The sequence below is a fragment of the Blennius ocellaris genome (assembly GCF_963422515.1).
Source record: "Blennius ocellaris genome assembly, chromosome: 20".
Lineage (NCBI taxonomy): Eukaryota > Metazoa > Chordata > Actinopteri > Blenniiformes > Blenniidae > Blennius > Blennius ocellaris.
This window is the reverse complement of record NC_137669.1, coordinates 16,118,619-16,132,963: the sequence shown is the minus strand read 5'-3', so window position 1 is coordinate 16,132,963 and position 14,345 is coordinate 16,118,619. Positions and strand designations below refer to the sequence as shown.

The window sequence follows — 14,345 nt, the reverse complement described above, 5'->3', positions numbered from 1 at the left end:
TAGACGTTTAGTTTAAATGGGTGTATAACAAAGACTGATTATTCTCTTTTCTTATTTCACAGCGCATTATCTGTCCATCCATCCATCCATCCATCCATGAGTGAAGGTGAGGTACAAGACAACAGGTTCAAACTGTGTTCAGCCAGTCTTAATTCACAGTGGACTTACTGAGTATGAATGGAAGGGAGTTTGTAATTGTGAGGCTTATCAGTACATTTATACAAACGATCTTTATGTAATTACTTTTGAAATGCGACAAAATCGATCAAACATTTGATTTTAAACACAAAGGTGCAACTTCCCCTCAGAACACAACACTTTGATCCTTCCCTTAAGTCTCATGCACGATCTCTTGGTGTGTTTTGCATGTCTGTGCATCCGCGTCCCGACACACCTGGGTTACAAATTCAGTCTCAGAAGGGGGGCGGCTGGAGCACGAACGCCCTCCTGTTTGAAGTGAGCAAATTAGCAGGTCTGCAACATTATCTCCTTTTGGGGGATTGTCTCATATATCAGTGAAAACAACCAGGTGTTCCTCGCATTCCTGCTTTAAATCACTCGCTTATGAAACTTTAGAGTAATGATAATTCGACAGTTGAACTTAAAGTACATGTCTGGACAATCAAGCTTGTTTTGTACCCCAGAAAATATTCACCATCATAATTACTTTTTTTTTTTATTATTATTATTAATATGGTAGGATTAACTGATGGATTTAGATTTTATTCCCAAAATAACACAATTCACATTCAAATTAGTAAGAACTCCAACCCCATCCACTTCATTTGCATTTTTACAATCTCATTGCTCGAACCCGTTCTGCTGTAAAAAATAAAAAAAGAAATGGATTTATTGTTTTGTTGACATAAGTTGAAATAAGAAGTGAAATTTTGCCAGGAAGCATCACAGCCTATTAAGACCAGGCCTCAGTGAAAGCCTTAGAAAGAATCTGGAGAAAAGCTCACAATCTTACAGAGCTTATCTCTTTACAGCAGCCGCAGTGACCAAGTATGGAAACTTGGATCAAGGGATCTGTCCAGTGGCTGTTTACATTTCTGTCATTGTTTCTGCGTCACCGAGTAGCCAAAGCATTCATTACCTCAGTGGCTCTTGCTCCTTTCCTTTCCTCCCAGCTGATGGGGAGCAGTGGACGAGTACCAAGGAACAGGAGGAAACCCTTACTTAAGACAGAGGTAGTGAAACAATCAGGGGCTGCAGACCACACCCTGGGTCACCCCCCCCCCCCCCCCCCCCGGTCCAGGAACATGATCTTCTCCTCAGGTTGTTCTCTGCCGTCTGCAGCCTGTTGCACTCACATGCAAACACAAACAGCCTCCCTCCACTTTTCCATGTGCTGCTTATATTTGATTGTACTCGGGGGGGACGTCTGCCAAAATGTTATGGAAGATCATTCCGGTTGCCAGAAGCAATGCCCTTTCCCATAAACCCGATGAAGACCTTGCATTTTAGCATTAGTTACTTTTTCAGAAATACTAAAACGGGACAAAATCAAATAGCTCCAGGGGGAAACCATGAGACACACACACACACACACACACACACACACACACACACACACACACACACACACACACACACACACACACACACACACACACACACACACACACACACGTGCAGCTTTGATGTCTGGTTTCCCCCGACACACTCATATTTTCACATTAGTGCCCCATAACATAGATGGCCTGCTATCGTCCAGCATTACCCGAGGGGAAATGTTTCTTAACGTATCTTCACTGTTGAATCTGTTCCAGCACAACACCTGCAGGGCTTTCAGCTGTGTCAACAACCAGTCACTTGGAAACTTTTGATTCCCTTCGGTTTCACTTTTCTTATTAATCCTCAAAACCTTTACATCAATCATCAGAAGCAGAATAGTCTTACCACATATCCACAACCCAGTGTCCTTTTCCCAAGCTTCTTCCTGTCACTTTAGTGTTTTGATGCTGCCATCTCCTGGTGATCTCTCAGCACAGAAACGCCACAAATTACACCGCTGCTGAAAAGAAGAGCTGGACTGAATGAAGCAGGTGAAATAATACCAGTATTGTCTTGTACTCTGTAGGCAGACAAAATATTTTTATTAGTTTCATTGTGTCTCTGTCCCGTGGTCATCACTGCTTCTGGAGAAATAAAAAGGATTTGTAGTGACTTTAAAAAAAAAAAAAAAGAAAAAGTCAGGGCGAGTATTAAAGGCCTCCAGTGTCGGTTTTAGACATCGTCCCCTCAGTAGATCAGGCCCACTTCCTTTATGCAGTCTGCTTTGTTTCAATTCAGAGGAGCAGTATCCTCTCTTTATATTTGCTTATGATAAGCTGTCTGTCTCCCTCTAGCGTGGCCCATTTCCTCTCCTACATTCACACATTCTGTAGGCGCATATGTAGAAAATACCTGCAAGAGAAAGAGACAAGGCTTTTGGAATAAATTGGGTATAGAAGATGGATGGAAGAGGTTCATTCCTTCATGAAGGAGAGGCCCCTGATTTATAACCATTCTCACCTGCAAAGAAAGTCATGAGCATGGCCACCCAGCCCAGTATGTAGGACCAGGAGAATCTCCAGTCACCGAAACGTCTTCCCAGGAAGTTGACTGTCACTCCGGTGTAGATGGCCATACCCAGCAGAACAAAGAAAGCTGTGAGGGAAGAGGAACAGGATACAGGTGAGTAATACTATTGTGTGAGGTGGTGTGTGTGTGTGTGTGTGTGTTGCTGGTGTGTTTCTCAAGGTAAGAGGAAAAAGACTCACTGGAGACAAAAAACATGATTCCTGCTGCAAAGGAGCGGTTGAACCTTTCAAAGGAGGAGAAGTGGGAAAAGGACATGATGCCAGCGATGATGCCCGCAAAGCATGACATCCCTGAGAGGATCATGAAGGCTCTGGTGGCATTCCAGTAGGCTGCGAGAAAACAGGCAGGAAGTGGCAGTTTTACCAAGTGTTTCTTCAAAACACAACATGAGAGAATGAATATATGTTCACAACGAATGTCTTACCTATGCTGTCAGTCTGCATGTAGCACTTGTTGGACATGCAATATCTCCACAGTCCTTGGTGGGCATAGTTCCCAGAGAGGCGATACTGCATCCAGTAGTCTGTTGCAGTGGACACCACTAACAGGATATTACCCACGATGGCACAGAACAGCCCCCCTCCCATGAAGCTGTACATCTTGAGCTGAGAATCAGGGGCAGCTGCAGGGCAACTGTAAAAACAGTAGATGTTAGATGGCATTCAACCGCTTTGTTTATTGTGTTTTCCAGCGGTGTAAATGAAACCTTTGCGATGTGCATTGTGAACTGTAAAAATGATCAAACTCTTTCATTTTAAATGAATTTGCATTGGATCCCTTGAAAGTGTGTTTGGGTTTGGGAGATCGCAGGTTCCAATTCCCACAGCGGACAGGTCACCGCTGTGGGCCTCTGAGCAAGACCTTTGACCCCCATCAGCTCCCTGTAGTGCCGTAATGTGGCCGCACCTCCACGTCCTACAAACTGGATTTGTCCATGTGGAAAAAAAGGAGTTTCCCCAAGGGGATTAATAAAAGTACAGTAAGTTTTTAGTTCAACATATTGTCAGATTTCAGTCATTTAAATTAGCATATACATTTGTTTAATAATTTAATTTACCGAAGTTTAATTAAATCAATTTTCCTTTGAATAATAAAAAAAATGATGTTCAGGTGGTCTTAAATTAAAGCCAGAAAATATTCTGCCAATATTTTGAAAATATTCTGCCACCAAAAATCATTGAATTCTAATATTTTCCCATGCTGCATTATTTTTGATTCAATTCAAGATGAGGGTATACGTTTTTTAAGACTTCCACCACTTGTTTAACCATTGTGAGACTTGATAGACTGAGTCGGATTTTTAGTAGAATTTTTTTTTAAATTAAAATCCTTTGCAACTGTAAACACAACTAAACAGGATCAAAGGCTTTGACAGGAAGTTGAACATGTATATTGAGAGCCAAGATGGCTTGAAAAGCTTTCATGACAGCTTCCAATAAAAGATCCAGGCAAAAGCAAGGACGGCGAAGGAATGCAAATCATCAATCCCAACAAAGACTCTCCATGAGATTTAATCCAGTAATGAATAAATTTGTCACCGCTTCAATATGCCAATGGATCAGTCCAAAACAGAGTAGACGTCTACAGTTTTTCATGAGGTATTTCCATCCAATCACAGCCATGTATTAAGCAGGATAAGCGTTCAAAAACCTCATTAAAGTCTGATCCCTTACCTTGTTTGTGGAAAAACAGCCTCACTAGTGCCCACCTTCCTGAGGTAGAGATAGAAACAGGTGGAGGGGGAAGAGACGGGGTGCTGTGGCTCACTTTGAGGGCGAAAGAGAGAGAGAGAGAGAGTCACAATACTTAAAATTTGTCCCCTCTGGTTTTTTTTGTTGATGGAAGCAAAATCCTTTGCGGCCACCAGTCGCCCTGCGTGTGATGCACTTGAATGAGGCAGTACAGGGGCCACAGTGCGTGTGACCCCTGTGTGTGTGTGTGTGTGTGTGTGTGTGTGTGTGTGTGTGTGTGTGTGTGTGTGTGTGTGTGTGTGTGTGTGTGTGTGTGTGTGTGTGTGTGTGTGTGTCTGTGTCTGTGTCTGTGTGGTTCATGGGGCCTTAGAGGAGGGGTGGAGGTCCATGTTTCTTTTTTTTTTTTTTTGAGGTTTTGTTTGTTTGTAGATGGTGTGCTCTCGAACTGGGATGTGCATAGGTATGCAGGACCGTCTGCGTCAATGCAACATGCTGAAACAGACATTTCTCTTTCAGTGCAGCTCCCGCTGTGGTGACATGGAGGACCACATATAGAGGCCGCTCTCTATACAGGCAGAATGCCTTTATGTCTACAATAGGAGTGTCTTAACTAATATGTTAAATATGCTGTTTGACCGTGAGATTTTCCAGCCACTCGTAGGCATTCATCTGTGTAGTGCTACTCATTAACTATGTCATTCTTGTAATCTTTTACTCTTGACGTATAGAAAGCAAATGGATAACCTTGACCCTTAACCTTCAAACCAGGTCTTATCAGATATGGATGTGTCTTGTGTCCTTGTTGATATGCGCTACAAAGAGAAGTGGTGACAAAATGCTACAGTTCTAATGACCCAGGTTGAAGGAAACGCCTCGAGAGTGCATGCAATGTTCATCAAAGATTAACAACAACAACAACAAAATCATGACAAGAGTCTTGCTGGGACTGAAAACCTTTGACACATATTAACTGGTGTCTGTTCTCTAATCAAAAGTCTTGAAACACAAAGATGAGCTGTTTATAATAGAAACAGAGAAAAACAGCTATTTATATTTGTTTGAAGTCTTGAAAAAAAAATGACATATCCGTTAATTTGTATTTTATTATCAAAATGTTCTTAAACATGTTGTGTCAGAGTGACAGCGAGAAATCAATCCATATATTTGTCATATTTATATTTATTTGCAATGCCTTTTTGTTTTAAAGGGGTAACACCATTTTTTGTCTTAACTCAGTCAGCATTTACTTCATTTATGTCACAAGACTGCTAAGCTGTTAAGCGTTACATGAAAACTGCATTACTTGTTTTTTTTTAAATGACAAAAATAAATTAACATTTTTTTAAATATCTCAACAGGGGCGTGTTGAACATGAACATCCTGTCTGCAGTTTATACAAAGATAAGCTTCCAAAGTGAGCAGCAGGAGAAAAAGCAATGGCCAGGATGAATGTTACATAGAATATGGCTTCATAGAAGCAATGGACGCAAACTGGTGAGTTAAGGCTTGATGCCATGCTCGCTGAAGCGGTGTGTAAACCCGAGCAGTTTATCTTCCCAAAAAAGAATGTTACAAATGATAACAAAGAAGACTGTATTTCATACATAGCATGTTATGAGGGTCCTTCCTTTTAATAAATTTTTTGTTGTTGTTGTAATTGTACAGTGTGGTGCGGGGTTGCCTCGGTTTACAATGGTAAACATTTAGGTCCCTCAAGAAAATGTTGAGAAGCACTGTTGTAGTTAAACTGCAATGGGTTTAGACTCCGTGGATGCCTCCAGACTACTTCTTTTCTTACTCATCGTAGTAATACTGTACTCCATGAAGTGTGGTGTCACTGTTACCTGTGACTGACCCAAACAGTCTCTCCTGTAGTCTATTTTCCATGTGGAGTAGTGGGGTTTTTCTATGTAAAAATGCCTTGCGGCATTTGGAGCTATATAAACAAAAGGGACTTGATTTGAAATCTAGTGATGTGATAGTTTAAGTCAGTTTTGATGTTTTTAGACGCTCTTTTTGAGGAACACTTAACACACACGTGAACCCCTCCGTCTCGTTCTGGAAACACGGTTTGACCTCTCATGACCCGGATGCTGACGTCACGCCAGAGCCGAGCTGTTCCATCGGTGGAGTAAAGATGGCTGACCAAGGCGCCGCAGATCCTGGTAATAACAACAATAATAAACCCGAAGCGTCGGAGGGAACTATTATCAAGGTCACAGTGAAAACGCCTAAAGACAAAGAAGAAATCGCCATAGCAGAAGATGCCTCAGTCACTCAGGTGAGTCGCGCGCTGCCTGCTGCTCGGACGTCATGCCCCTGCCCACAACTTCAGCTACAAAGCTAATCGGCTAGCCCCGCTAGCATTCGCCGTCAGCCCTACCGGCTCACCACGAGTGCGTGAAATGAACGTCGTTGTGTGTTACGGGAGTTTTACGGGTTATGTTAACGAATATTTGGCTACATTTACGTTATCAACATGAAATGGAGAGATACGACCACGCTGGTTTATAAAATTGCTAACCGGCTAAGTCAGCTAGCGGCGAGAGTTAGCTCGTGGGCTAAGTTAGCCGGGGAGCTAAAAGCTGTAGCGTTAGCTCACTGTAGCCAAACAAGTGTCAGCTGACGGCTACGCTCTCGCTGTGCCTCTTATATCAAGCAATAATGGGCTAATAGAGACGCCGGAGTGGTTTCATGGGGATGTTTCGTGGTGTGGCTTCCATTGCCCTCTTCGGCTCGGCAGCGTTAAACGGACTGGAGCTCGGTTTCCCTCTAGAACATTCTCAGTGCTGCCACTGAGTCATTCAGCTTTCTGGGGAATAAAGAGTATCCTCAGTGCTGTCGTTGGCCTGGCGACGTGTTGCAGTGTAATCATAACGCAATCCGTGTAACCACATTCAAGTCAAGCTGCCTGGCTTCAATCGAAGTCGCCTCTATTTCACTTTCCTTTTGCTCGAGACCGCCTTGTACAAAGTGTCTTTCAGTGGTTCACGTTTCATCTTTGAGGATGGAACTCATACTTTGCCCCTCTGATGTGATTTAATTTCACATACTAACCAGCACCAAGCAGGAGAGGGTGTCCTGTTAATTAAACATTTTGGGAAACGTTTTTGTTTGTAATTAAGGTAATCCAATTTTTGTCCTAATGTTAGAAAACGTACACCATTATATATTAAAAGATCTAGAACAAAGATGTGCTGATCTCATATCTAAACCTTTATTGATATTATGCAACAGAATCTTTTCAAATTTTGAAAAGACCATGCATAATGTATATATGTTTATACGAGATATACTAACAATTATTCAAATAAAAGGGACAAATGTTTTACTGAAAATCAGAATGTTTTTTTTTATATATATCCACCTCTTTTTAAGAAGAATAGACTATTTGGACTGACGGATCAAATGAGTACCGAAACAAGTTGCTGCTTGAATGTTCCTTTAAGATAATTGAAGAAGAAAAAAAATGTAATGTTGAACAAAAACGATTGACAGGGGCCTCATGCCAGTGATCGAAGCTTTCAGTGAAGACTGCTGATTATTGTAGTGTACATGTCTTTCCTAACCTGGCAGAGCTTGCTTTTTCTCTAATGAGAAAGATGGCATCAATATGTGTGATAAAGCAAGTTACAGCGGATCTATTTCACACCCACTAAACACACACCCACAAATTGCATTTTTATGCTGTTTAGGCTAATTAATTGAAATAAACTTGTTCCCGTACTCTATTACAGTCCATAACCAGCAAGCACCCAAACATCAGGTGATCTACATGAAAGACGTGGATGGTCGCCATCTTGGATGGGTCTTGGCTTCACTGCCACTACAATTACTTCTATTGAGGATGAAGGTCTTAAATGCACCATTACTAATAAACTAAAGCCTCTTGGGTTGTAGCTTATTGTGTGCAGTTTGTCAGGAATCCAACCAGTTTGAAAATTATGTGAGTTATGATTATTTTACTAGTTTAAAGACCTTCATCAAGAGAGCATGCATTTAATTGAGTAGGCCCTCATCCAATATGGCAACCACACCAATTTGTCAGCTCTCATAAACGGCAGCAGTGAATAAGGCGCCTACTTGTATATATTTATAGGAGAGACAGACGCAATGTTTCCTCACATGTCCTACCGTGACACCCTGCAGCGTCTTTCATGTACAATGAAGAAATGGTGTTTCTGAGCTCGGTTATAACAGTTTTTTGAAAGCTTGCATGTCACACATTTTGCATTTTGATGTAAAATTTGCTGCCATGGTACTAAAGTTCCCTTCACCTTGTTCAATATGGTTCAGGGCAACCTTCTTTTATATGTTCTCCCGAGTTGCTGATCATACCTGTGTTTAGATAATGTTTTTGACTTTAGCTGATTGTCAACAGTATTTGAATAATCATCATAAATAGCCTTGTAGCTAATATAATAAGAATAATTAGAGCGTCGTTGTAAATATTTTAAAAGGCCCCAAATTCAAGCATGTGAAAATCAGAATAACTTTGAAAAGTAAAAACAGATGTAAAAGACTGAAAACACCAACTGTCAATAAAAATGCACAATTCAGAACATTTCCCGACAATATTAACTTCACCCATATATTTACAGACTTTTATTATGGCCCAACAACCTGTAAATAACAAATGTTTACATCACCAACATCCTTATCAATACTGAACATTTGTCATGATTAATGTTCCAAAGAGAATATTCGCAAGGCTCTAACCTGTTTGTTGGTTTTGGGAGTAGAATTTTCCAGTAAGTATGACAGTAATATGTCTATCATCTATATATATCAGCTATATATCAGAATAAACCCTTCTTACAGGTTGTGCTTTTTTCAGTTATTTTTATCTTTTTTCCTGGATCGTTGCTCACATTGTTGTTTTTGTTTGTGTGTTTTGCAGTTTAAAGAAGAGATCTCGAGGCGGTTTAAAGCCAAACAGGACCAGTTGGTTCTGATTTTTGCAGGGAAGATCTTGAAGGATGGCGACAGCCTCAGCCAGCACGGCATCAAAGACGGCCTGACAGTTCACCTAGTCATAAAGACGGCACACAAGTAAGATTCCCGCGTTATGCAAAGCATTCTGGTTCAGCGCAGCGGTTTGAGAAGAGTTTCACAGTATAATTTTATCATGCAGTTTAGTGTGCTTATTACAGCAATAACAAAGTTTATACAGTTTCCAGATGCTCAGTAAGCTGAAAGAATTCCTCATGTACGTATAAATCTTGTGCGTAGGGCGGGAGATGGCGCTAGCACCTCAGCCTCTAGCTCCGCCTCCACTCCAGCAGGCAGCACGTCCACCTCGAGTCCAGTCAACCCCCCTCCTACAACAGGCTCTGCCGGCTCTGCCCCACCACCCACACAGAACCCCAACATACTGAGTGAGTTCATCATGACCTCTGTTCGAGCATCTCTTAGTTGTCGAGGTAAGCGCCGTGTTTGACCATCTCGTCGTGTCCCTTTCAGCTGGTTTTGGTGACCTGGCAGGCCTGGCGGGACTGGGCATGGGTTCATCTAACTTCATGGAGCTGCAGCAGCAGATGCAGAGGCAGCTCATGTCCAACCCGGAGATGCTTTCTCAGATCATGGAAAACCCGCTGGTGCAGAACATGATGTCCAACCCGGACCTGATGAGACAGATGATCATGGCGAATCCTCAGATGCAACAGCTGATGGAGCGCAACCCCGAGATCTCCCACATGCTCAACAACCCTGAGCTCATGAGACAGGTAAAGACACTAATGGCATTTCACAAACCAGCACGGGCATGCTTAAAGTGGGGTCTTCCATACGCTGCATGTTAGATTCTTTTAATCAGGGTCCGACTGTTTTTCTTTTCGCTCACCTCCCAGACCATGGAGCTCGCCAGGAACCCAGCCATGATGCAGGAAATGATGAGGAACCAGGACCGAGCACTGAGCAACCTGGAGAGCATCCCAGGAGGTTATAACGCTCTGCGGAGGATGTACACCGACATCCAGGAGCCCATGTTCAGTGCTGCCAGGGAACAGGTATCTGTGAGCAATCTTTATTTATTACAGCTTTATCATTATCAGTTTTTGGTTTTTTTACGGAGTGCTGTTGCCACTATCACTTTGTTAACCAGACGCTGACTGTTTCAAATGTGTCCTACTTCTTTTCCTGCAGTTTGGTAGCAACCCGTTCTCAGCTCTAGGCGGCAACTCTGATTCTGGTGCCCAGCCATCACGGACAGAGAACAGGGAACCCCTCCCCAATCCATGGGGGCCACCGAATTCCTCTAATCCATCCGAGAGTGCAGGAGGAACCACGGGAAGTACCAGCACCACTGGAGGCACCAACCCCAGTGTGTCCAACCCTCTGGGCATCAATGCTGGTAGCCTGGGAAATGGTACAACCGAGCAAAATGAGTTTCCTCGCATTCACCCGTTGACACTGCATTTGTAAATGATTGTGTTACTGATATCTCTTGTAGAGACAAATCTGTTTAGACACTGTACAAGTCTGCAAACGTAAGCTTTTGTAGATTATCACACGAGGGAGAGTCGGTGTCAGGTTGTGCTGTAGTCTCGTTTCTAGTGAATGTGCTCTAAATGAGCCTTCCTGCAATGTCTCCTGAAGGTTTGAAAACGCGTGTGTATGCGTGTGTTGCAGGCATGTTTAACAGCCCGGGCATGCAGAGTTTAATGCAGCAGATCTCAGAAAACCCTCAGCTGATGCAGAACATGCTGTCTGCTCCCTACATGCGCAGCATGATGCAGTCACTCTCTCAAAACCCTGAGTTAGCCTCCCAGGTAAGCCCAAGAACGACGGTTGCACATTTACACTTGCATGCATGCCACAGAAACATTTCAGTGTAAAAAAAAAGATGTTTTCCTTGAACTGCTGAACTTGTGTGACGTCTGCATGGAGACCATACGGACCCAGTTTGTTCAACTTAAATCTCTGTAATCTCTGAAATACTCTGTGCTGTAAATCAACTAAGTCTGAACAAGTTAATTGTGAACAAAACACAGATTATTTTAAATTCTCAATGTGTTGTTAAAAATCCTTGCATGGGCAATAATGTGAAAGAGGAAAACCTCTCATAATGTTTGAGCAGCATCACCTCGTGTAGAGTGAGAAATAACTCTGTTATTGTCTCTTTATATCAGGTTTTGATGAATAATCCTTTGTTTGCTGGAAACCCACAACTGCAGGAGCAGTTCAGAGCCCAGTTGCCTGTCTTTTTGCAGCAGGTACTGCATGCGTTTCAGTCCAATTTCTTACTTCTGGATTTCTGTTTTCTATGAGCAAAAGCAGAAAACAACATGTTCAGATTGGTTCAGTCCCGGGATACACAAATATTTTGAATTACTCTGTTGATGTCACACATTTGAGGCAGTGGTGGTCTGGAGATTGTAATCAGACGTTTGCAGGTTTGAATCCCCTTGTCAGTGGTTTCCTGAATGAAGCCTATAATGCCCAACGGCTCAAGTTGTCGGGAAAAGCATTTGAGTTAAAACTTGCGCCAGATCAAACATGTGAACCACGTAGCCTCCTGTGGCGACCCCGGAAGAGATGAACCAAAATGCTCTTCCTCTTAATTGACCGATCAAGTGGTAAAAAATAAATAAATGTAAAACTAAAACACAAACCTTTGACGCTGATTTAGCCAACTGAAGCTGAAATTATTCGTCTCCGTTCTGATTGTCATTCGCGGCATTGGAACGTTGGGCCAATACGTTCCTGTCTGTATCCTATACCTTCACTTTTGTGCTTGTTTTTGAGTGGATTTCCAACTGTGATGAATGTCTCTGGTTCCAGATGCAGAACCCGGAGGCGCTGTCGGTGATGACCAATCCCCGGGCCATGCAGGCTCTCATGCAGATCCAGCAGGGTTTACAGACGCTGCAGACAGAAGCACCAGGCCTCATGCCCAGGTATGCTCACACTGAAAGACATACACACGTTTTATTGTTTGAATCTCTTATTTATCTCTCGTGATTGAAGCTATTAAGAAAACTGTTTTCTTGGCTTTGGGCGGGGGCCTAGTTTGATGCCGGGTGGAATACCTGGCATACCAACAGGAGGCGGCGTGCCCGCAGAGAACCCGGCCTCCTCACCCAGCAGCGCTGGAACAAACGCCGCCCAGCAGCAGCTGATGCAGCAGATGCTCCAGATGTTTGCCGGTGGAGCCGGAGGAGCCGGAGGAGGAAGTACAACGGTACGCTCGGGACAGGCACACGCGCAGGAGTCGCATCCTTCAAAACATGTATGAAGTTCTCAGTTCCTTATACCCTGCTGGTGATCTCGTCCCCGCAGACCCAGACCCCGGAAGTTCGGTTCCAGTCCCAGCTGGACCAGCTGAATGCCATGGGCTTCATCAACCGTGAGGCCAACCTGCAGGCCCTCATCGCTACTGGAGGAGACATCAATGCCGCTATTGAGAGACTGCTAGGCTCACAGCCCTCGTAAAGACATGCAGTACATACTGACACACCGACGTGCGCGTACAAACATACCTAACTCATAAAAAAAAACCACCCAGCATCCACCGAGATCCGAGAGAAATTAAAAAAAAAAAAAAAAATGTATCGTCCCAAACTTTACAGGAGAATTTTGGGCAGGATCTGTAAAACCAGAACCCCCGTTCTGCGTCTGGTCTCAGTTCATTCCCTCGTCCCTCCATTTTTCACTTTCTGACATCATCCGACCAGATCTCTTTCCCAGAGTTCTGCTGTAGAGTCGTACCGAACTACTCTCACCTGTTCTGATGCAGAGAAAAGAAGTGAAACCCCCCCCCCCCCCCCCCTCCCCTCCCCCCTCCTGAACAAAAGGATTCCCAAACATTTTATTCACTCATTGTTTTCTTCTCATTTAACTGGAGTCGAGTTGTTGCAGGCAGATATTTACATGACACATATTAAACCCATGTGATGTGATTGGCAGTTGGCTCTGTTTCATGCGTGCTCACTGTGAGGCCGTTGGTTAGTATTCAACTAGCGAACGGATACATGAAGATCGTCTGGTTATACATTCATCCTGAACACAAGCAGGAAGACTTCTTGTCCACACAGAAGTTCAACCTCATTCCTCACTCTGTCCCCATTCTTCACATTCTTCCTCGAGTTGCTGTTTTGGCCCCAACAGCTTTCACTATTTATTACAAGTGCTCAAGAAAACGAAGCCCTCCACACTTCCTCCAAGTTAGAATTTGTCATTCCAAACGAAAGTGCCCACTCACAGGAGCACAGTATTTTTTTTTTCTTTCTTTTCTTTCTGTTTTTTTTTTTCTTCTTTCTGAGACACCTTTACTGTGTCAGCGGTGTTCCACTGGCCTATAAATGAAATGACAGCCTCACTCGGTGGGTTGATTAGATGAAGCTCACCCAGTCGATCCCACTCATCAACCCGATCTTCAGCCATTACCGATTATCACGTTGCAGCGACTCTGAAGCAGAGAGGGCTGTTGGAGTGAAAAATAAATAAAACTTTATCATTTTAAATCAGATTTTTTTATTTTTTATTTTTTTCTTGAGGTACAGTTAGTACCTAAAGATGAGAATGATTTGTCTCGCATTAAAATAAACACAAATCAAAAGAGTGAAAACATGAATAACTTCACAAAATTACCTGGTATGGTGGCACCATACTTTTCTCAAATCATGTTCTATTTTTTTTTTTTGTTTTCCTTTCTTTTTTTTCCTTTTGAAAATTTCAGCATTGTAGTTGTGGTAACCTTGGCAACTGCTTCTATAGCTTTGCTTTGTCTGTTGACCTCAGCTGAAGAAAAAAAAAAAAACGAAATCCATCTCCCGATTGAACATGTTGGAACTAACTTTTAACAGTACTGTACTAAAAAAAAAAATTAAATAAAACATGGTCAAAAACAGTGGACGGCCCTGTGTTCATTATGATCCCAGCTCGAATCAGAGGTGGGACAAGACTTTAAATGTCCCCGTTTGGTTTGTTTTCTGTTTTGTGGTATCGCCTGGGCCTGTACTACAAAGTGGGATAATCTGGCTTCACTTTTCTCGTCTATGATCCGGATAAGTGGTAATTATGAGGCCGGTAATCAACCCGCTAACTGAATCCCTGTTCGCCGCG

General features: G+C 42.9%; 2 protein-coding genes across 3 annotated transcripts; one reads left to right on the top strand and one right to left on the bottom strand.

Annotated features, from left to right (window-relative positions):
* Positions 1-2,350: 2,350 nt before the first annotated feature.
* On the bottom strand, positions 2,351-3,188 carry LOC308144576 (lens fiber membrane intrinsic protein-like; the record flags this gene model as incomplete). The annotated part of the gene is made up of 4 exons (XM_080515718.1): positions 2,351-2,412; positions 2,521-2,655; positions 2,769-2,918; positions 3,014-3,188. The coding sequence occupies 4 exons, from the start codon at positions 3,186-3,188 to the stop codon at positions 2,351-2,353; spliced, it is 522 nt and encodes a 173-aa protein (XP_080371844.1).
* A 3,199-nt stretch (positions 3,189-6,387) lies between these two features.
* Positions 6,388-14,124, top strand: ubqln4 (ubiquilin 4). 2 transcript variants are annotated; one of them, XM_080516470.1, is made up of 11 exons: positions 6,388-6,561; positions 9,181-9,332; positions 9,513-9,658; positions 9,744-10,006; positions 10,130-10,288; positions 10,425-10,647; positions 10,911-11,050; positions 11,411-11,494; positions 12,063-12,178; positions 12,291-12,462; positions 12,561-14,124. In XM_080516470.1, the coding sequence occupies exons 1-11, from the start codon at positions 6,418-6,420 to the stop codon at positions 12,711-12,713; spliced, it is 1,752 nt and encodes a 583-aa protein (XP_080372596.1). In that variant the 5' UTR covers positions 6,388-6,417; the 3' UTR covers positions 12,714-14,124. The 2 variants fall into 2 exon arrangements, with proteins under 2 accessions (XP_080372596.1, XP_080372595.1); XM_080516469.1 differs by having other exon boundaries at positions 6,417-6,561; positions 10,130-10,294.
* Positions 14,125-14,345: the final 221 nt, after the last annotated feature.

Excerpts from the sequence above, each read along its gene's own strand:
- ubqln4 (XM_080516469.1), top strand. The coding sequence starts at position 6,418 with ATGGCTGACCAAGGCGCCGCAGATCCTGGTAATAACAACAATAATAAA. Across the intron at positions 9,659-9,743 it reads ACAGAACCCCAACATACTGA|CTGGTTTTGGTGACCTGGCA; the intron begins GTGAGTTCATCA and ends TGTCCCTTTCAG. Across the intron at positions 12,463-12,560 it reads CCGGAGGAGGAAGTACAACG|ACCCAGACCCCGGAAGTTCG; the intron begins GTACGCTCGGGA and ends TCGTCCCCGCAG.